Source organism: Struthio camelus, chromosome W (assembly GCF_040807025.1).
Source record: "Struthio camelus isolate bStrCam1 chromosome W, bStrCam1.hap1, whole genome shotgun sequence".
Classification (NCBI taxonomy): domain Eukaryota; kingdom Metazoa; phylum Chordata; class Aves; order Struthioniformes; family Struthionidae; genus Struthio; species Struthio camelus.
Window position 1 is genome coordinate 58,574,302 of NC_090981.1, and position 22,855 is coordinate 58,597,156.

The 22,855-nt window shown below is 61.8% G+C and overlaps 1 protein-coding gene across 15 annotated transcripts in view; it reads right to left on the minus strand.

The window, feature by feature from the left end:
- LOC138064154 (interleukin-11 receptor subunit alpha-like) overlaps positions 1-20,308 on the minus strand; it is a 43,440-nt gene extending 23,132 nt beyond the window's left edge. For 2 of the 15 annotated variants that reach the window (XM_068925472.1, XM_068925480.1), the window contains exon 1: positions 20,196-20,308. Coding sequence is in view for 11 of the 15 variants with exons in the window: in XM_068925467.1 (XP_068781568.1) it covers positions 13,131-13,403; positions 13,665-13,700 (309 nt within the window). In the remaining 4 variants the exon portion in view is untranslated. Of the gene's footprint in view, positions 1-1,951; positions 2,092-13,130; positions 13,404-13,664; positions 14,145-20,195 lie in introns of those variants that run through there. The other 13 variants (XM_068925467.1, XM_068925465.1, XM_068925466.1 and 10 more) reach the window with 13 other exon arrangements.
- Between the last annotated feature and the right edge of the window lie 2,547 nt (positions 20,309-22,855).

Consider the following 22,855-nt stretch of genomic DNA (forward strand, 5'->3'; position numbering starts at 1 on the left):
CCAGCACTGCCCCCGCACCCGGTGATGATCACACACACCTGCACACTTGCACACCTGCAACCCAGCACAGCCCCAGCACCCACTACTGATCAGACACATATACACCTGCACCCAGCACCTGCCCCAGCACCTGGTGATGATCACACACACACACCCCAGCACCAGCACAGCCCCAGCACCTGGTGATGATCACCCCCCCCCCCCAGCACCAGCACAGCCCCAGCACCCGGTGATGATCACACACATACTCCCCCCAGCACCAGCACAGCCCCAGCACCTGGTGATGATCACCCCCCCCCCCCCCAGCACCAGCACAGCCCCAGCACCCGGTGATGATCACACACATACTCCCCCCAGCACCAGCACAGCCCCAGCACCTGGTGATGATCACACACACACACCCCCCAGCACCAGCACAGCCCCAGCACCTGGTGATGATCACACACACACACACCCCCAGCACCAGCACAGCCCCAGCACCTGGTGATGATCACACACACACACCCCCCAGCACCAGCACAGCCCCAGCACCTGGTGATGATCACACATACACACACCCCAGCACCAGCACAGCCCCAGCACCTGGTGATGATCACACACACACACACCCCCAGCACCAGCACAGCCCCAGCACCCGGGGATGATCACACACACACACCCCAGCACCAGCACAGCCCCAGCACCTGGTGATGATCACCCCCCCCCCCCCAGCACCAGCACAGCCCCAGCACCCGGTGATGATCACACACATACTCCCCCCAGCACCAGCACAGCCCCAGCACCTGGTGATGATCACACACACACACCCCCCAGCACCAGCACAGCCCCAGCACCTGGTGATGATCACACACACACACACCCCCAGCACCAGCACAGCCCCAGCACCTGGTGATGATCACACACACACACCCCCCAGCACCAGCACAGCCCCAGCACCTGGTGATGATCACACATACACACACCCCAGCACCAGCACAGCCCCAGCACCTGGTGATGATCACACACACACACACACCCCCAGCACCAGCACAGCCCCAGCACCCGGGGATGATCACACACACACACCCCAGCACCAGCACAGCCCCAGCACCTGGTGATGATCACCCCCCCCCCCCCAGCACCAGCACAGCCCCAGCACCCGGTGATGATCACACACATACTCCCCCCAGCACCAGCACAGCCCCAGCACCTGGTGATGATCACACACACACACCCCCCAGCACCAGCACAGCCCCAGCACCTGGTGATGATCACACACACACACACCCCCAGCACCAGCACAGCCCCAGCACCTGGTGATGATCACACACACACACCCCCCAGCACCAGCACAGCCCCAGCACCTGGTGATGATCACACATACACACACCCCAGCACCAGCACAGCCCCAGCACCTGGTGATGATCACACACACACACACCCCCAGCACCAGCACAGCCCCAGCACCCGGGGATGATCACACACACACACCCCAGCACCAGCACAGCCCCAGCACCTGGTGATGATCACACACACACACACCCCCAGCACCAGCACAGCCCCAGCACCCGGGGATGATCACACATACACACACCCGCAGCACCAGCACAGCCCCAGCACCTGGTGATGATCACATACACACACACCCCCCAGCACCAGCACAGCCCCAACACCTGGTGCCGGTCTCCCACACACAACCGCACACGCGCCCCCCGCACAGCCCCCCGCTGCAGCTCACACACGTGTGCCCCCCGGTGCACGGTGCCGCCTGGTCCCAGAGCAGAGCCGCCTTGGAGCCACCACCGCCGCCGTCCATGCCGGGCACCGGGGCAGCCCCGGCGCTGCAACCAGCCCCAAAGTGCGCGGCAGAGCCCGCCCGAGGCCAGCAGCGCCCACCAGCGCCGCGCACCGGGGCCGCGCCGCGCCGCCCCCCGCGCCGCGCCCGGCCCGCAGCCCGGCGTCCGCCGCGCACCTCTCTCCTCCGCCGCCCGGGCTCCGCGGTGACGGGCGGCCGCCCCGCGCCGGGCCCCCGCGGCCCTGCGCTGCGGAACGGCGCCGCTCTCAGCCCAGCTGCAGCTGGAAAACACCCACCGAAACGCCTCTGCTTCCGCCCGGCCCCTCGCCCCCACCCTCCCCTGCCCCAGTACGCGGAAGGAGAAGGCTCTTGCTCCCGGCTGTAACCTGAGGCAGCGGCCGGGGCCAAACAGCAACTGCTCTGTTAGCAGCCCAGCCTTGAGCCCCTGCCAGCTGGCAGCGTTTTTAGTCGGAGGGGGGAAAGAAAAAGCCCTTCTCTCCCTGCCCCCACCAGCCGGCCTGCCACCCTCGCCCGAAGCCGCACGCTGGAGAAATTCCTAAAAATAATCTCAGCGGCCCTAAAGGCAGCCCCGGCCGGCGTTCCCGTCCGAAGGGCGAGGGACGGAGCGGCGCGGGGCTCCCGGCACGGCTTGCGGGTGCGCGCGGCGAGGGGGGACGGGCTGAGCCGCTGTCCCCCTCTGTCCCCTGCCAGGGACAGCTGGGCACGTGGCCAGGCAGAGCCTCGCGCCGGACCGGCAGGCATGGGTGGGACCCACTGGGCCTTTCCTTACACAGACCTTCGCGACCCTGTGATTAGAGCAGGGCGGGAAGCTGTTTTCCTGTCCCCAGAATGTTTGAGATTTTGGACATTTTTCTGCTCCTGAACAAAAGAGGCGGCACGCCTGCGGGCTCAGCCCCTCGCTGGAAATGAGCAAAGCCAGCCCTGCTCCCAAGCAGAGCAGGGGCCGGAGCCACAGCCCACGGCAGGACGGGGGCCCACGGCCACCAGCACGTCTACCAAGCGGGGCTGGGGCATTTCTCCCCCTCCTTGTCCTTCCCTTAGGAGCCCCCCAGAAACAAACTTCTCCGGTGCATGGTCTAGGTTTTGCCAAAGCCGCTTTCCTTTTGGGTGGTGAAGGGTTTTGTGCAGACAGTCCCTGTCCAGCCGTGGCTTTGCACAGCTCTCCCAGCGTGCCCTCCAAGAGCGGAGCGAGGGGAAATGGGACACCAAAGGCTACAGGGAGCCAGGACCCCGTCCCATCTGCAGCGCGCACCACCCAGAACGGGGCTGCGACAGGACCTGGAGGCAAAGGGCACCTTGTCGAAATCAGCCTCAGGAGCACGTGCCAGCGGGGCAGAAGCTGGCGCTGCAGCTGGCATACAAACAGCACGTACGTCTCTATATGTGCAGGGCATATACATATACATATGTGCATATATGTGAGTGCCCCTTCCGAGCCCCAGCTCCTCAGTCCTGGGAAGCCAGTCTGCTCCTGATGAACTTGGGGTGAGCCTGGAGCTGCCTTGGGGACTGAACCCCAAGCCGGTGTCACTTACTCGCCGCAGGCCAGTAGCCGGGAGGCTCAACCCTTTGCCCGAGCGTGGCAGGGAAAGGAGAGAAGAGGGGACAGACATCCTGGCCTGTCCAGCAAAAATCCCAGAAGTGCAAGGACAGTGGGGGACAACCTCCTGCTGCTGGCTTCACCGTTTGTCTGCATCTCAGAGCGTCCCTGCAGCAGAGAGCTGGAGAGGACGGCACACCATGCTAGAGCTGTGGCAGCGGGAGTGGGGCTGGGCGGGCAGCCAGCACACCGAGAGGTGGGGCACAGCCTGGGAACTGGGCACTGAGGTGCTTTGGAGGGATGCAGGGCACGGGAGCATTCAGCCTGGTGTCCCCCCGGAACAGCGTGACCTGACATCTCGAGCGAGCCCGAAAAGACGTCCCATGGAAGCCCCTGGGCTCCTGCACATCGAGATGTAGGTTTCTAGGACATGGCAACCCCACCACGGCCTATGGCAACTTCGGGTCTCATGTACCGATGTCCTGTGTGCATATCATGGCTTTGCTCCCCATTGCCCCTTGGCAAGAGGGGCGCAAAGGAAACCGCAGGCAGGAGAGGGGCCCCACAGCATCCCCTCCCGCCTAGTGCCACGAGCTGGCCGCACAGCCCCATCCCTCCCCCGGACACGGGGAGCAGAGCCGTGCTCCAGGCTCTAAAGCTCTCCGGTGTCTGGGAGCAATTGGGCTCTGCTCCATCACCAAAGCACGAAGGCACTCAGGTCAGCCAAAACATTGCAGGGTGGCAGGTCCAAAACAAACAGTTCGCCGTTACTGCTTTCTTTCAAGGGCTGGTAACGTTTCATTTCAATGGCACAAATAATCCTGCAGCTAGCAATTTGCTGTCATTCCTTCTGCAGAACAAAAACCCTTCTTGGGCTGGGGGCAATTTCAGGTGTCATTAACAGACACCTGAGCAGCAAAATAAATCCACTGCCAAAGAATAGCCCATTATCCTTTCATGCCTGTAGCATCTCTGTCTGGCCAACGGTGTCCCTGCACAGGGGAAGGACCATGGGTGCAGACCCCTGGCAATGCCCGGTGCAGTGAGGTGCCCAAGGAGCTGCCTGGTTCTGGGGCCCAGTGTGGCTGGACAGCCGGGCATTGCTGCGGGACCAACACAGCCAGTCCTCTCCAAGCTGGGAGGCAGCCCTGACACGGTGGTTTGCTAATAGGAAGCAGCTCAGGCTGAGCCAGGGATGCAGCAGGCTCTGAGGCACCTGGTGGATCTGGAAGCTGAGGAAACGCCTTGCTGCGGTGGGCACCCGTGCCCTCCTCTCCTCCCAGCTCAATCGAATTTAAATCATCCAGCAGTCCCACACAAAGAGAAGCTGCAAGAAGCAAAGACCGGCAAAAGCTGGAACCACACCAGCACGGAGGCGCTAGGACAGCCCAATGGCACCATTTCCACTGGGAAAGCAGTAGGAGCACCAGTAGGCCCCATCTTCCCCCCTCAGCTGCTCTCCTTTGGCAGCGTGCCAACATGGGAAAGAGACTTTTCTGCAGCCAAGCTGGTTTCATTTACATGTCCTCCTGCTCCCGGAGGCGTCGCGGCGTGCCTAGCCACGTCACAGGGGGTTACACTAGAAGGCGTGAGAGGAGGTGGCCACTGTTGAGGACCGAGGGGCTCCGAAATGCAGCCAGGAGACAGGGGGGTCTGCACAGCGTGAGTTGAGAAGGTTGGAAAAACACCGGCAGGATCATTTTCTGCTGGAAAAAAAAGAAAGTTCTCCTGAAAAATTAAGTGCGAGCGTATCCAAGCGGGGGAAAAACCAGGGCAAAGTTCTGACTGTGCTGACACATCTCCTTCGACGTTCTTGGAGAGAGGCTCCCGTCCCCCGCTTGGGGACAGCTCTCTGTTTACAAGCTTCTATTGTCTCCTCTTTTTTTTTTAATGTTATAGTTCAGAGTAAACAGAACCAAGCAGCCTCTCACTCCAAACATTTCAACCATCCCAAACTTTCTCCGGAGGGGGGGGCTGCCTGTGGAATTTTCCTCATCCAAAAGAATTTCGAAATGTTCCTGTTTCAGCCGGCTTTGACTCGAGGCCAAGAAAGCTCTGAAATCCTTCGTGAAATGCTCCTGCCCTCCGCACAGCTCTTGCTTCGACCAGAGTCACCGAGGACCCTTCACGATGACCAGCAGCCGGAACTCCCAGAAAACCCCATATGCAGGGAAAATCCTCCAGCTTGTCACACTTGTTGGGAGGGAGAACGGAGGCACGACCCAGCCTGTGCATCTGCCTGACCTCCAGCCCGGCTCATCCCCTCAAGGGAACCAGCAGGTCCTGGTGAGGATGGGCCCTGCTTTTTATAGTTTTAAGCTGTCACTGCAGTTACTACTGGCAGAAGGACCCGATGCTGGTGCAGAAGGCCTGGCTGCACCAGGGGCAGCAGGACAAGTCCTTACCCTGAGGGCTACGTGCACACGTGCTGCCCTGGTCGCTCTGGAGCACAGACCCCAGGGTTTAATCCCCAGTCTCCCCATAAACGGGTTATTTTCCCTTTGCACACCTCTGCTGTCGGCCAGGGCGGTCGGCGAGCTCAGCCTGAGCTGATGGGACCCCTGGCATGGGCAAGCAGAGCGCCCAGAGCTGCCCTCGGCCCTGGCACCGCGTGGGACTGGCCGGGCCCCTTGGTGCCGGTGCCCAGCCAGCGTTGCTCAGCCTGCCCGCAACGGGGGTTCCTGAAACAACTGCGGAAAAAAGCAAAGCTAAAAAGCCCACACAAGAAAGCAAACAAACCAAGGCATAAGAGTACTACACAAACTCCCAAAGTTCAGCCGAGCTTGGCTTTGGCTGTCAATGCAAGCCATTGTGGTGGCCTGCCACAACACGGCCCATTAATGCCTCCAGCTCGTTTTCCCAAGCGGTCCCTGGACCGTTTTCAAAGGGTAGGTGGCCCTGCAGCTCAACATAGACCCTGACACCACCCCGGCAAACAGGGTCTTGGGGACTGTCACCTCTCCGAGCACCCAAAAGCCAGGAGGTGGACTGTGACCTGCAGCATATCAGCTCTCGGTCGCCCTGGGAGGGTGAAACCTTGCTGGGATACTTCTTCCAGCTTCGATCCACCCATGCCACCTCCCCACGGCGTCCTCACCCAGCACCCACCCGCAAGCCTGGCAGCACCCGCACGGCCCGGGTGCTCAGTACGGTACCTCAGCTCCACGCGGGAACGGGGCTGTGCCGGGCGCCCCCGAAGCCGCCCGCCGCGCCGCCGGCTCGGCCCCATCTCCGCACGCAACGGCTGCCGGCTTGGCCCGGGAGCAATCCTTCCCCCCGAAACAGCCCCGCGCCCCCCTCGCCCGTAAAGGGGCCGCGCGCCGCGGCCGTGCGGGGAGCAGAGCCTCTGGCGCGGCAGATGGGGTCTGTAAGGCAAGACTCCCTCAGGTGTGTTTGCCTTGGCCGGGGCCCCGGCTTGTCTAATTAGAGCTACAGAAAACATACATTAAAAACGAGGGGGGAAAAAATAATACCCTCTCTCCCGCGCTGGGGCCCAGGGCTTGGCCGGGCGTTCTCGTCAGGCCAAACGCAGGCGATGGAGGCTCTGCTGGCAGGGGCCTGGGGAGGGAGCGGTGTTCGTGGATATTAAAATGCAGTCGTAAAGAAGAATAAAAGGGCAGCCTTGTTTCGGAACGAGTCTCCGAGGCATTCCCCCTCTCCCGGCATGCTCGGCACCTGGGCCGGGAGCGCGGTGCTGCTCGCGAGCGGGTCCGCGGCAGCCCCGGCGGCCAGCAGTGCAGAAACCCCACCGGTCGAGACCGATCGCAGCCTTCCCCCGTCCCGGGTCAGGCATCCTCGGCCGCCTACGCGCGCCCCGGAGGAGGGTGTGCGAGGCCGTGCACGCACGCCTGCCCTCTCTGCAGCACCGGCTTGCAAAGCAGGGGCCGGCAGGCTGAGGGAGCCGTGGGAGCAGCCCTGCTCCCGTGGAGCTGAACACGCTCACGGCACCCCCGTGGAAGAGGGATGCCCAATGCCGACGTGCACTGGCATCCCCGCCATCGCCTCTGACCTCGGTCCCGGAGAGTGACAGGGACAGGGGGAGCCTGACGCAGCCCAGCCGGAGCCGCCTGGCCTGGGTGCACGGCGAGCGGACACCAGCGTGGGCTGAGCTCCCTTGCAGGGAGCCCTTTCGTGCCATCGCTGCAGCCCCGTCCTGCACGCCGATGGGGACTGCGCAGATGCAAAGTCCAAGCCTCCTCATCGACACCATCCTGCCGCCAGCTCCCCCTCGAGGGTCCACGCTGGTGAGAGAGGGAAGCACAGCAGGAAGGTATCAAGCACCAAACGCTGGTGCCGTTGCCCGCTCTGCACCCACGCTGCCCGGCAGGCAGCAAATCGTCCAGCACGTGCAGCGCCACGCACTGCCCCTTTTGCAGCTCCGGCACAGAGATATGCTACCCCCGGCCCTTGGCTCTGCAGATCAGAGCCGGGCCAGGCATCTCTTGGGCTGCGACCCTTCTGGGTTAAGTTTCTCCCAACCTTTGGCTGAAGGGCTGAGCTGGATGTGGATGCAGGCTAGGGAAGGGGGAAATACCCCCCCACCTTCACTTTGCATCGAGTCACCACGGTGCTGTCACCCCAGTACCATGCCCAGGTGCCCTTCAGGGCACTGCAAACACGGCCAGCCCCGTGGACCCCAGGGCCTGGGGTACGGCTGCCCCAGGAGCACCCAGGAGTCTGGTGCTTCCCTCGATGGAGCTGCTCACCATCAGGTCTCCCGAGGATCGGCACAGTGTGCCAGCTGGGCGCTGCTGCAGAGACCCAACCCTCAGCACAGGCAGCCGATGGACAAAACCCATCCTTGGCCAACCATGAGCATCTCTGGAGATGCTGGGACAGGAACGGGACGCAGAGCACCCTGGGCAGAAGGGACAGGCTGGGGGTACAGAGAGGAAGCCTTGGCCGAAGCAAACCGTGGTGGCTTGGTGTAACCGTGCAAAGCCCTTTGCTGAAGCTCTAGTCTCCGCTCGAGGTGCGTACCCATGCAGAAGTGAAGGCCAACGCATCTGAAATGGGCTTAAATGCATCCACGCAGCCACCTGCACCAGGTTAAAATCGCAGCGTGTGCTCCTCATAAAACCCTCTGTGCACATCCCTTCTTGCTCCCACATCTTCCCTCTCTGGCCCTCCTCTGCCCGTCCTCCCTCCCTCTTCCCAGGCAGCGCTTGCTGGCTCCGGCTGCCTCCGCGGCCCCAGGTGCTCGGACGCAGCCATATGGCAGCACCGCAGGTATTTGACAGGCTGGCTTCTTCCTCCGTGCCCGGGACACGCTGCCGGCAGCAGCCTCGGCGGGAGGGAGAACAAGCCAACCAGTGTTTCAGCCGGGGTTTAAAATTAGCCCTGGGAACCTGACACCCACAGCGCCCGCGCAGAGCAAAGGGCCATGGCTCGGTCCTCGCTCCGACGCCTCTGCGTCGCCCGTGCCTTGGCTTCTCCCGCTCTCCAGGGGCTCCTTGGCCACAGGCACCTTCACTGTCCTACGGGACCCAGCCCCCGGGCTTCGCCGGCTGCTTCTCCTGGCTTTGTCCCTTTTCCCCTAGGAAGTTTTGGGCCAAGGCAGCTTCGGCACGGTGCAGGGATGCAAGCGCAGAGCCCCATCACAGGGAGATGCGGGGACCTAGAGCCACCCCACGGCCTCTCCCAGCTCGCAACCTCCTTGTCCCCAGGGGCAGGAGCTCGGCGCGAGCCGGGGAAGCAATTCCCAGCTGGCGTTGTGCCGGAGCAGGGTCGGCTGGGCAGAAGGAGCCGAGCTATCGCTCTCCTCCCGCGCCGGAGCGCGGAGCAGCGCTCCCAGCCTCTCCGAGTCGGGCTGCCCCGAGCTATCCGCGCCCTGCTTTCGGGAGCAGCTCCTGGAAAACCTCTTCGTATCGCACCCCCGAAGGTGAAGGAGAGGCCGGCCCCAGTTTCTACTTGCGCTGCCTGGAAGCCAGCCCGGCTCCTGCGCTTACCGGCAGGGCAGGTTGCGCAGGAGGAGAGATAAGGCCGACCTGAGCGGGGCAGCTGCGGCACACAGGCGAAACCGTGGCTGTGTCTCAGCCCCTGGCAGTGCTAGAGACCCACAGACCTCTGCAAGAGCCCCCCAGCCTGCTGGCTCTGCCCTGCCGTTCAGGGTGCGCTCAGAGCTTGGGGCGACCTGAACGTCCCCAGGGTGCTAACTGCAGGCTGGATCGAACCGAACCACAGCCGGGCGCATCCCGGGCAGAGGTAGATCAGCCCCGTTGCTGGCAGGGCAAATCACTGCGGCGCGACGGCACAGTTTTACTGCTGTCACACCAGCAGAGCTGGGAGGGCAACCGCAGCCGGGCCGAGCACAGCGCGAGGTGCTGCCTCTGACCTTAAGCCGTACAGGGCAGGCTGACTGTGTGCCGTAGCTCTAGGCAAGCGGAAGGGGCTGGAGAGAAGGAAGAAACAGCCCCTGGCAGGCTTCCCCGAGCTGGGATGGTGCCAGCACCTTCTCCGAGCTCCTCCTGCACCAGACAGCACCTCCGTCTCCCGGAGTCGCCTCCCCAAATCCATCCCAAAGGGGGATGCTGCCTTCCGCAGACTGTCCCCGTCCATCCCTCCCTTCCTTCCTCCGCCTTCGCCCCGGGCAGCCCGGCGGTTTCCCAGAAATGCAGGCTCACCGGGCCGCCCGTCCCTGTGCCGCGCGAGGACAGGGCGCGGGAGAGACCCCGGCCCCACGCGCTCCCGCGGCAGCCGGCACACCCCGGCCCCGGCCCCAATGACTAACGCCCCGGCAAGCGCGCCGGGTGCCGCCGGGGCGAGCAGGGCCCATCCCTTGGCCGCGCTCCCTCCCCGCGGTGGTGAAATCACGTCTGGAGAAAGCGCGCGCGGAGCTGGCGTATCCCCTGCCGTCGCTCCGAGCGAGGCCGCTGGCTCTCTGCCTCCTTCCCAGCCTCGGCTCCGCGAGCGGATCCCGCCAGCCCCAGCCCCGTGGCAGCTCGGGGTTGCATCCAGACAGAGGGATGCTCCGGAGACAGAGCCTGCAAAGAGCTGGCTGCAGCCGAGACATCCCGTCTCCTCCTCCCCGGCGCTCCTCATCACCTCCCACGAGCCTCCCTGCTCGCTCCGGATCGCCCGGCAGCGTCCCTTGCCGGAGCGACGGCCGTGCAGCTCGGTGCGTGGGAGGCCGGCAGCTTGCTGAGGCCAGCGGGCAGGAACCTCTGGCCTCCCGCTAACTTTTTAAATAGCAATGCAACCCCTCCAGAGCCTGCGGGGACGGGGGGACCGCTACCGCCTCCCTGCAAGCAGCATCGCGGCGTGCACTCGGCTCCCGGATGGCGGAAAGCAACTGGCTGCGTTTCATGGAACGAGCTGGCGGCTCTCGCGTGTCCCCCCCACCGGTGCAAGCTGCAGGGGCTAAAAACCCAAACTGCCCTATGGCACTCGCCTCTCCGCAAGCCTCTTCCCCCTCCATCCTTCGGGACGCACTCAGAGCCAGATCCGACCCTCTGCAAACGGCCCACAGGGAACGGCGCATGCACGGGCTCCCGGCCAGCAAAATGCCCGTTTGCACCCGCGGCCGCGGCGGAAACGCTCCCAGCCCCGCGCGCGCCCTGGGGGAGCAGGCGCGACCCCTCCGAGCCTTGCCAGGAGCGCTCGGCCACGACGCGACCGCCCTGGGGGCGAGGGCCCGGCCGCCGCTGCTGCCCCGTCTCCGGCGGCGGACGAAACGCTCGCGCCCCGGACCCCGCCGCCTCCGGGCTGCCGCTTGTCTCTCATCCTTTTTCTACCCTGTTTTTGTAAGCAAGCGTTTAGGAGGGAAGCGCCGGAAGGGCTGGCGAGCAACGGGCCACCTCCGCTCGCAGGGAAGAGCTGCGGCGGTCGCCGGCGGGCGCTCCCTCCCGCGGCCCGGGGCCCTGCTGCCTGCTGGCAACGGCACGCGCCGGCTCCAGCGTGGGTGACTAATGCGGCTCTTTAAATGCCTCGGCAGGCACGGGAGCGCGGCTCCGGGTTAGGGGTTAATTATCTCCCTTTCGCCGCGGCCTGCCGCTCTCCTCTTCCTGCTACGCCAGGGGACGATCCCGCTGCCGGACCGCGGGCCGGCGACCCGGCTGGCAACTCAGCCGGCTTGCAGCTCGGGGCTATAAAAAGCAATGCTGTGGTATGCAGCAACGCGCTGAGAGAGGGGAAGAGGCAAAAACAGAAAAGAAAAAGAAAAAAAAAAAGAAATCAGGCGCTCGGCAAGGCAAGGATTCATCCTGCTCACTGCTGGGTGAAATCTGGCCCAAACGTGGCCCCACGGCCCGGCTGCGAGACGCCGGGTCCGAGCGCGCAGCCTCCCGGCGGGCTTGCGGCATCCCTCCCTCGGGCTTTGCCCTATGGATTCGCCGCGCTCTAATTTACGGCCGGGAGCGGGAGGTGCCTGAGCAGCTCCCGCAGCTTGGCTCCCGTCCCCGCGCATCGATCCCGACAGCCCCGGACGGCGGAGAGGGGCCGGCACGCGGCCACCCGCCGCCGCCACCGTGCCCGCCCCGGCGCCCACGGAGGGGGCTCGCTGCAAGGCGACGGCAGAAGCCAAGAGGGGAAAAAAAACCGCTGCTCCCATTTAGCCGAAAGGAGCTCCTCGCTCCGGGACAGCTACTGTTTGCACAAGCCTGGGCGGGGGAAGGTCAGATTAATTTTAAACTTGGATAAATAAGGGGACAAGGCAACGCCAGAGCTCACCCTGCAGCCCTCAGCCCCGCCAGATGCGGAGCAGCTGGGGGAAAGCATCCATCGGCGATGCTGGCACCGTCCCCCTCCGGGACGGGCTGCGCCGGGATGCTCCCCGCGGCCGGAGAGGCACGGCCGTGGCACCCGTGTGCTCCCCCCTCGCTGCACCCACGGGGCCCCCCACCCCGCTCGCCCCAGTCCAGGCTCGACCCCGCTGCCCAGCTCGGAGATGCTCGGGGACCGACAGCAGCAGGGCTCAGCTGTCCCCCTGCCAGGGCGCCTCTGAGCTCTGCGCACGACACGAGCTCGGGAAGAGACCCAGAGAAAAATTTTGTTTGTGGGTCAGGAGGAAAAAAAAAAAAACAAAAAAAAAAGAAGTTGGGACTTTTCGTGCCAAAAGGAAAATGAAAACCAAAACATTTTGTTCTAAATGATAGGCCTTGTTTAGTTTTCAGTGGTTTTACTTTTTTAAAATGGTTCGAATTAAATTGAGCTAAATTTGGCTTCCAAACATTACCTTGGGGTGGGGAATTAAAAAGAAAAAAAAAAGGAAAAAAAAATCAAAACATTTCATTTGGAAAATGTCAGAATGAAATGCCCTGGAAGAGCCCAAGCTAGGCACCGAGTCCAGCCTCAATTCAGAAATCGTGCTGGCCTCCTCGAAACTACCTTTTTTTTTTTTTTTCGGCGAATAAAGCCGTTGCCCGATATAACCTCCCCGAGCTGCGCCGGCGGGCGGACGCGCGAGCTCGCGCTCCCGCCGGACAAGGCTGCCGCCCGGCTCCCGCGGAGGCCCCGGGGAAGCACCGCGCCGGCAGGGACGTCCCCTCCGCTCCCAGAAAGGGGACACGGCCCTGCTCGTCATCGGAGGGGCCAGAGCGACTCCGCCGCAGCGGGCAGGTTTACACCCGTAAGTGCAAGCCGAATCCAACCCAAACTGCTCTTTAAAACTTCTGTTTAAATGCCTTTTCTATTAGGTCAACATTCCTTCTTTTCATAGGGAAGGTGGTTACGGTCTGCAGCCCAGCACACACAGGCTCCTCAGTGCTGGCTGCTGGCTCTCTGTCAGCAAGTAGTCTGCCCACGCTATTAAATTGCTAAGAAAAATGGATCGTTTCTGCAAACATTAGGGGCATTAACCTCTTTCGCGGTGGCAGGGCCCACTCCAGGCGAGCTGTTAATTGGAAATTCATAGAGCTGGCTGCAAAAAGTTTCCTTCGGCGCTGCTCCACCCTCCTTTTGTCGAGGCGAGGGCCGGTAAAGAGGCGTTTTCTGCCATCCCCGAAATACCGCTGCTGCAAGAAATCTCACGGCCGAGCGCAGCACAGCCCCAGCAGCCACGTCGCCGGCAGCTCTGCCGAGGTTTCCTCCGCGCCCCAAGAGGGTTAAACGCTGCCGCAGGGTCCCTCTGCCCTTGATAGACAGGGAAAATAAGGAAAGAGCCCCTGAAAGAGCCTCCCAGGCCCCGGAGGAAGCAAGCCCTCCGTGCACTGCTGCTACCTGGATCGAAGCCTGGCGTTCGCTCACCGTTAACCCCAGGTCCAACGTGTGCCACCCTGCCGATGACACGTCTCGTGGGGACACTGCCAGGGAAGCACAGCGGGCTGGGGCAGCACGTCCCAGGTCTCGTTCTTCCACCTACACCCCGGGAGGTGGGGGGAAAATATTACCTACCCCACAGACCTGGCCTCGCTTACGTCCTCTGCCCATCACAGGTACAGCACGACCGCTGCGGGTTATTTCAAAGGCTCCATCCAAGCCGAAGCAAGACTTGGGTCTCAGCACCTTCCTCCCATGCCAGTCAGAGTGCAGGTCAACACTCAGCAACTTGCTGGCTTGCGAGAGCCCTCCAAGGCATTTTCAGAGCAAACTGCCCTGCAGTTGGAGTTGCGCGAGCTCTGAGCTCTTATCTGCAGCCTCCGGGGGTTTTGCAGCAGAGTCAAAGAGCTGTGTCAACAGGATGCTTAGAAAAACCATCCCCTCCGGAGTTCACCCGGCCGGCGGCTGCACTTGGCGGAGGTCAGCTCCAAGCTAGCGCGTGGCCGCACGCCCAGCGAACGCCGCCCAGGGCAGGGGCGCAGCTCGGAGGGGCCCGCGTCCTGCTCCCTCCCAGCACCAGAAGGAGGGAAATGGGGCAGCCGGGGAGCCGGAGGCACCAGCGAGCACGCACGGCTCTCGGGTGCGAGGGGATGCAAGGATGGCTGGCACTGCCCCAGCAGCGTGAGGGAACAGAGCCAGGCACAGCACTGCGGAGGAAGAAGGGACCGGTTAGGGAGGAAGGGACAATTCCCTGGGTGCAATCACGTTCGAGGCATAGAGCGCTAAAATCAAAGCCGGGACAGGGCGGAGCGGTCTCGATGGAGCTAGGGAACAGCCTCTTGGGAACCTCGCAGGAGCCAAGAAATCAAAAGCAGCCAAAGCCCTGATGGACCCCCTGGGGTTGCGTGCTGGCCCTTGCAAGACAAGGATGGAGCAATAGCTGGTCAAGTCCATCAGCTCCTCCTAAGGTTTGGGGCCTCAGGCAAAACTCATGGAAAGCAAAAGAAAGACTCCCATGGACTTCCCGAGGGGCTCAGGGCTGGCCCCAGCTCTGCAAGGAAGGCTGGGGAGATGCCAGCTGGCCCAGGCACCATGCGTGACAGAGGCTTTTGCAAAGCAAAACAAGGACACCACAACCAACCCAGCCCCGGGGCGATCTTTACAGGGACATTTTCAGCACAGCTGTCGGGAGCTGCAGCCCCTGTTGTAACATGGGTGCGGTGCTGGGCGATACTGCAGCACAGCCGTTCACCACTTCCCTCGGCGAAGCAGCCTTCCGGGCCTTGCTCGACGTCACCCAAGGTCTTTTGTTTTCCTAGTTTATTTTACAGGAAAGAGAGGTCTGAATCACGCCTTTCATGGTACTATTAGATTCAAGAGCCATTGATGTTCATACCAACCTTCATCAAAAAGGGACTTGCAAGATCCTCGTCTCCAGCTTTGGCTGTTGGTCTGGCCGGGACAAAAACGCACGCTATTTCAGTCCCAAAGGACGGGGCCGGTGCAGGCACAGGAAGGCGAAGGAAACAGGTGATGCTCTGCCAGCGTGGATGTTTGGCAGAGGGACGCATCTCAGGGACACAAATCCAAACCCGCACTCCAAAATCAGTCGTCTGCCCGGCTAACGCACCTGCCCTGAGGGCTGTCTGTAGGATGCAACGCGGCTGCCGCAGCCTCTCTCTGCTAGGGGCTCTCCCATACCGGATCTGACCCTGGGGCATCAGAGCGCTGGAGACAGGACTTACTTTCTCCCAGCCGCCGGGAAGGCTCTTGCACCAAACCACAGAGCGGACGCCCGCCGGCCACCCGCTGCCGCTCGCCACGTTCCTAGAAAGGGTGCCGTGCTGCCGTGGGGCCCCTCCGCATCCTGGGCTGCAGCCAGAGCACGGCAGAGAGCTCTGCTGGCTCGTGGCTTCTGACTTCCCCTCTTTTCCTTGGTCCGTTTCCAGCAGGAGCTTTTCAGCAAGGCCAGGCGTCCCTTGTTTTCACTTTAGGAGTTAGGATAAAATAGAAAATGCCCGAAAGACCTTCTTTCCACCATGAGGATTTCATTAGATGAAGGAGCCCTAAACTTTTCCACCTCTCCCTATAAGGAAATCTCTGTGGATCCATAATCATTTTATTAGGCTGTTTCTATTTTTGCTGTCTCCTTATTGAGAGGAGGGGACCAAAGCCAAGCAGTCTCCTGGGGATCCTGGATTGATTTTTCATAACAGGGCCAAATGTTTTCAGCATTATCTCCTCTCTCCGTGGCCTAACATCTTGTTTGCATTCTTGCCTACCGCTGCACACAGGTTTTCACTGAGCTGTCCACAAGCGATGCCTACGTGTTTTTCCTGAGTGGTTACAGCCAATTAAAAACCCGACAACTTGCATGGTATTTCTAATCCTTCCTTCCAGTGGGTACTATCTTGTGCTGGTCTACACAGAGTCTTACCTGTGGTTTCCTCCGGTTCTAGCCACCCATATGGTTAAGTCATAAGGCCAGCCACACCAGCTTTGTCCCAAGGTCCATCTAGCTCTGTTGTAGTCTCCAAAAGCATCTTCAGAAAATGTGTACAAACAGGGGATTCACAGATGTGTCTTTCTCCTACTCATACCCTCCCAGCAAATCCTTCTGAAATCCCTCATAAGCTTTTTTAGTAGTGACTGATCTCTTATGGACCAAATCCAGGCTCCGCTGGTCAGATGTGACCACGGCACAGAATCCCTTTAGGACGGAGGTGAATCAGGTTTTAAAAAAATCAATTCAACTTCTTACCCCTCTTCTTCCAGACCTTCCCTACCCCAAAGACCAGATGCAGCAGAGGAGGAGGATACTTTTGCCAAGTTTGAGAGACTCATGTTGCTGGACAGAAGAAAGAATTACATCTTTCTGCCCAGCTCCGGCAGGGGATGGGGTAGTCTGCCCTCATTACCCACCCGTGGAGCCTTGGCTGATGACAGGCGGGACAGTGGGACACCCTCTGCTCCCCTTGCACATGGGGCCGGGAGCGCAGTGCCTATCTCCCCAAGCCAGACCCGGGAGGCAGGCCAATACAGCTTTCCCTGAGTACCAGGGTTAAGATGTAACTACAAAGAAGAAACCAAGCGGAGAGGTCCCTTCAATGTGGATTTGGATGGAGCTGAGCCAAAGTCCGTTAGGTCCAAGAGTCAATCACTGTGTTGTAACCTTTAATCAAGCCCAAGGGGTGCAGAGAAGCTCACTCGCCCATCACCTCTCCTTTACCGGCTGAGAGTGGTAAAGCCTTTGCAAGAGAGCCCAGTACGTGCTTTAAGGGGGCTGCAGATGCTGTGACAGCACAATCGAGTCCAGAAAAGCCTGAAGCTTACCCCGTCCCAGAACCACACCAGGGTTCACTAAATGAGAGGGTGACTCAGAGACTTGGGAACCAGCCAGACTCAAGAGATAATTCCTATTAACACACTGATCTCTCACACGGCAAACCTGCTTCTAATTTCTGGAGGAATTTTTCTTTTTCCATGGAAACGGTCCATGGGAATCTGACTGCAAAGAGAAGACAACCTAACCACAACTTAAACACAGTTGCACACTTCCCCACCTTAATAGCCTGGAAGAGAAGATGTGTGAGAGAAAACCACGAGCAGGAGAGATGCAGAGGTCTGCTGGTAAGAACTTGGGCCACCAGATCACTAAATCTGCTAAGAGAGAAATTCGGTCATTTTCACACATGTGATGCTTTTTGTAACCACAGTAACACTTACAAAAGCCAAAAGCTCTCTAAACATCCCAGAGCATCACCCAGATACCCTACAGCTAATTCTTAATGCTGCTTTTGCATCAGCATCCCAAATAGCAGACGAGACCCTGTCGCATCTCACGTAAGGAACAGCTCCCACCTAAGCCAAAATCTGTCCTTGGCCACGTCCTCAGCAGGGGCAGAGCCACTCTCTCTCATGTCTGAACCTCAAAAAGAGAAGATGGGGGAAGGTGTCTTTGTTTTTCTGGGGACATTGCAGGAGAGGAAAGCAGAACCGCAAGTCGCCCGACACCTGCCCGCCTCGCTCTGGGGAGCATCTTGCAAGGGATGCAGATGCTCTGAAGCATCTTGAGAGCAAAGCGCACAGAAAAAGAGCAGCTTTGCATGCACACACGAAAGCGTGTCACATGCGTGGGCACATTTCCAAGCTAGACTCCATGTACACATCTACCCCAAACCGGCAGCAAATGTTTCTCCTGAGAGGTTTACAGTTCGCTGCTTCTCGCTGCTCCTTCCAGCCTTGCCTCCCTGAGGCCGAACGGCCTTCCCAAGGACACCCCAGGCCTCCTCGTCTCTCAGCCAGCAAGGCTCTGCCGTGACAGCAGGTGAGCAAACAGGCACCTTGCAAACATCGGCACCTGGCCTCGCACAGGGACGGCAGCCTCCCCGGGGAGCCTTCCCCACGCAACAGCAGAGCGTCACCGCTGCGGACACCTGCGGGAGCGCCCCTTCCTCCCTGCGCTTCCGACCTAGGCACGTGCCAGCAGCCGAGGACAAAGAACTATTAATCCTCCGAGGAACTCCCGGGACTGTCACGCATGGCCCTGCCGAGAGCTGGGTGGAAGCCTCTCCCCTTGCCGAGGACAGACAACGTGTGCCAGAGCTGGAGACAGGGCAGAGGAGGGCAGCAGGGAGCATCAGGGAGCAGCGAGCTGATCTGACTAGAGGAGACAAGAGTCTCTTGGCTCGTTTAACCTAACGAAATAACGAACAAGCTATAAATACACAAGGGTAAACAGCGGAGAGGCAGAAGAGGTCTCGAACTAAAAGCACAATGTTGGCACAAACACACGTGGGAATAAACCATCCAGGAATATATTCAGGCAGGAAATTAGAGGAAGGTTTATCCTGCGAGAGCAGGAAGGCTCTGGAGCAGCCTTCAAACAAGAGCAGAGGGGAAAGAAAGCAGGCTGCTGTGAATATAGCGCAGAGCTCGCTCCCTACAGGTGAGGGTGTTGCAGGATGCAGGCTGCAGCTCAGCTCCATGACTTGGACGATCCCCGTCCCTTCGTGTTTCCCTGCTACCGTGGGTCCGGGTTATAGGTTGGTACCTGCCAGCTAAGGGACGCAGAGGTGGGCGCCGACCTAACGTGGAGGCTTCCGATAAAGCACACCACGGTAAAAGGGAACTGCCGCTGTTTCCAAGATTAACACGGCTTGCAGCACTGTGAGTCATTCATTCATCCTTCATAAACAGGCCTGCACCCAGCCAAGCATCCTCCCTCCCCCCGGCGCTGTGACAGCCCAGAGACTTCTTTGGGACGGGGAAAAAGTTGCTTATCAGAAATAATCGGCGCATCAAGTTTTCCCCTCTCTGTAAGGTTTCCGAAAGGCAGCTAGCAGAGCAAAACCTGAGCCACTCTTTGAGCTCGCTGCGCACAGCTCTGCCAACATGCCAACAGCTGCATCCCCCCAGGGTGTCAGCCCAGGGACCCCTCCACATCACCCCACTGCACCCCCATCCTCTGCGCCCCCCAAGTGTGCACACGCCTGCCATCACTGCTCAGCCCCTGTGCTGCAGCCGCTGTCTCTCTGCTCCCGTCCCACTTTGTCTGCCCAGACACTGCCCGAGGAGCCCTCCAGCTCAGCTCGCAGCCCCACGCAAGGCTCATCCCAGGCTTTTGCTCTGCCCTGCCAGGAGAACGCGGGCACGTTCCCAAGCCATCCCGCAGGCTCCATGCAGCCCCGTGCGTAACCACACCGTGACCTGCCCTGGTGTACACAGAGGCAGAGCACAAACATGGTCCCCACCTCCTGCAAACGCAGACCCAGATGCGAGTGCAGCGTGCAAACACCGGGCACCTCCTGGCCGGTGGCAGCGTGGGGGACGCTCCACCAGCCCCGGGCAGCCCGGACACCAGCGACGTGAACGGCACCAGGCGGTCCCGCACCGTCTCGGGGCACAGCCGCCTGCCCCAGAATTGCTGCAGCTCCCTGCGGAAACGGGGCAAAATGGAAACGAGACTCTCAAGGCACCCCACAGCCCTTGCCCCAGAGGGGTCGGGGTCTGCTGATACCAAAAAAGTTCAAGCGAAACTCAGCCCTGCAGCCCTGTTTAGGAGCCTTCCCCCCTGGAGCCGGTGCTGAGCGGGGGGGGGGGGGGGAAGGGGGGCGCTCAGGATTTGGGGGGTGGCGGGCCGGCGAACGTGGCACGGGGACAGCCCAGGCGGGCACCCGCGGAGGCTGACTGCGAAGCCGTGATTGCGGGAGCGCCGCCGCGGCGCAAGGAGCGACGAGGCCGGCAGAGCCCTGCCAGTGCCTGCGCTTGAGAAAGCGCCTCTTTCCGCACCTCCCCTAATTGAGACCAGCTCTTCCTTGCCTGGTCCCCCGCCGCCCCCACCACGGAGAACAGAGGGCCTTGCCGGGAGTCGGGGGGCTCCCTAGGCGCGGGGGCGCTTTGCCGGCTATTACTCGAGCCTCTCTCCAAAAAAACCCTCCTGGCACCCGCGGAGGCTGACGGAGGAGGGCAACTCCCGGTAGGGTATGTGGTGGGGGGGAACAAAAAAAGAAAACATTCGCCCCGGTCTGCGGGGTCGGCAAGCAGCCAGGGCAGCCGAAGAGCCTCCCCTGCCTGCGCGCCCCTCACCGCGGCGTCGGGGCGCACGCCGGGGTATGCGTGTGGGGGGGGGGGGAAGGGAGGGAGACTGGGAGGAGGGGGTCCTACCTTCCTGCGTGGCGCCGCGGCTATGTGTCCATGGTGGGCTGAGGCCGGGGCCGGGGCCGCAGCCGGGCCGGGCCGGGGCCGGGAGCGCGGCCGCCGCGGGCCGTGGCGGGGAGCCCGCGCCGGGGCTGGCTGCAGCCGGCAGCGCGGGCGGTGCGAGCCCCGTCGCCGCCGCCGCCGCTCAATTGGAGCAGGGCGCTGCCAATCTGCGGCCGCCGCTGCGGAGCCCTTCCTGCCTGCGCGCCGGACACCGGCGCTCAGCACCCGCCGCTGCCCCCCGGCCCGGCCCGGCCACCGCGGGGTGCGCCCTGCCCCCGGGCTGCACGGCTCCCCTCGGCCACTCGTGGTCCCGCTGGGGTGCGCGGTGCCGCCGGGGTGCTCGGCTCCCCTCGGCGTGCACGGCTCTTCCCCGGGTGCAGGGGTCGCCCCGCTCCCTGCTCTGGGTTGCACGCCACCCCCGGTTTGCATGGTCCCCCCCCCCCCCCCGACCGTTTTTGCACGGTCTCCCTGCAGTGCACGGTCACCCCGGAGCACACAGCTCCCCCCGGAGTGCACAGGTCCCTCTGGGGCGCGTGGTCCCACCAGGGTCCCCAGGACGCATGGCTACCTCCTTGGGCACGTGGGTCCTTTCCAGGGTGCGTGGCTCCTCCGCGGGGTGCACAGCTCTGCCCCCCACGGAGCTTGTGGTCCCCCTCGGAGCATGTGGTTCCCTCCGGGATGCACGGCCCTCTCAGAGTTACACAGCTCCCCTTGAGGCATGTGGGTCCCCCTGGGGTGTAGGACCCCCCACCCCCGGGGCCCTCTGTGGGAAGCACCTTCCAGAAAGGGGCACTTGGCAACACCGAGCCCAACTGAGCCTCAGTTTCCCTGCCCGTAGGATTGGCATTCCTTTGGAGCTGATTTTTTAAAGTAGTTTATTTGCTTGATTGGCAACTTGTCAGGCAAAATCTGGCCCTTGGGCTTCTGTTCCTGAGCTGAGGAACAGTCTCTCTTCCACGTAGCTTTCGGGACATGTTTGTGTTCCCCTTTCATCTTATATAAAGCAGCAGCATCACCCTACCTGTTTTCCTTTGGAAATGGGCTTGTTTTGCAATGTCATCACAGTGAAAATTTTCAAGAGGAAAAAAACATTTTGCAAGCCTGCAATGGGAAACCCTCTGGCGAAGACACTTTGGGAACCTCCTCCTCGCCTGGGACTGAATGTGCTCTGGGGTCATCCCTGGGAAGGGCTGGAGATCCTGGGGCAGGCGGTAGGGGACGGGGGCTGCACCGAGATAAGGGCCATACGCCATCAGCGGAGCATCCCGCACGGGCGCAGGCAGCGTTCCCGGGAAGTGGTGCAACCAAGGCAGGGAAACCCTGCTCCCTGTCTAGCATCTCCCTCTGCCTCCTGCCTCGGGCAACGTGTGGGACTGCACGGGGCCGCAGGCTGTGGCTGCGTCATGGCAGGGCAGAGGATGGGCAGAGTGTTAATGAACTCGATGATTAGGGCACCTCGGGGTGGCAGTTTCCCCCTTCGAAATAGAGACAGCTCTTGTGCTCTAGGCACTTTACGAGAGGTGGAGGCAGCGTGTGGGGTGAGCGTGCCGAGCCCGGCGCCCGCGCACGCTCCCGGCCGCGCTGCGGGTTTTCGCTCAGCTGTGGTTGAGGCTCTGTGCCTAGGAATAGCCCCAGCTCGGCACATCTGCTCGTGGCCTGGGCTGTCGCCTTGCTAGCCACACGTGTGCCTCCTCCGTCCAGCCTGTACTGCAGGAGCTGGGCAAGTGCCAGGGCTGGGAAAGGACCGGGGATCTCCCACTCCTGCGCACCGCTGGGCCAGCTCGGGGGGCCTCTCAGACGGTCTGGGAGAGGGGTCTGGTCCCACCAGCCTGCTTAGATCTGCTCTTATCCAGTGGCTCACGCAGATCTGGGGCGACCGAGCCTAGAGATGGAGCCAGCCAAGCCAGCGCCCTCAGCCCTGACCCCCAGCTTCTCGCTTTCCCCTTCCCCGTCCCCCACATGCCGCTCTGCCAGCGCCCCAGCTCCTTGCAGCCAGCGCGAGCTGACTGACGCTAGCATCCTGCAGGATCAGGCCCCCTAGGCTGGCCGCAGTGGTATGGGGTGGTTGGGACTGCCAGCTGCCCCCCCACATTTGGCTGTGGGTGCTTTCAGGGAGCAGACCCAGAGGGCTTTCCCCAGCGCCTCGTGGTTCTTGCTGGTCTCCGGGAGCCGGGCTGCTTGGCGCCAGCACTGGCAGGAAGCCACGCGCTGCTTTCCCCGCCGCGGCGGCGCTGGAGGAGAGCTGTGCATGCAGGGAATTCCCCCAGCTCCGCCGGGGCTGGAGCCGCCCTTTGAGGTTGGGAAGTGGAGAGCAGAGATTCAATTGCAGAGATTTTTTTTGGTGGTGGAGGGGGGGAAATGCAGACAGACAGACACCCCGCCGAGGGCGCTGGGGCAAGGATGCACCACCCAGGAGATGGCAGGGCCCTGCGGCTTGTCGAGGGACCAGCTCTGAGCAGAGCCAGCTGGGCAGAGAGGTCCCAGCCAGGGGGAGCAAAGGCTCGAAAGCCGAAGGCAGAAGGGGCTGGCTCAGTAGGAGCGGTGTGGACTTGGCAGGGAGAGAGGGGTGCTCAGCAGGGTGAGGAGGTAGGTGCAGGCACCCAGGAGTCCTGCACTGCTCCTGG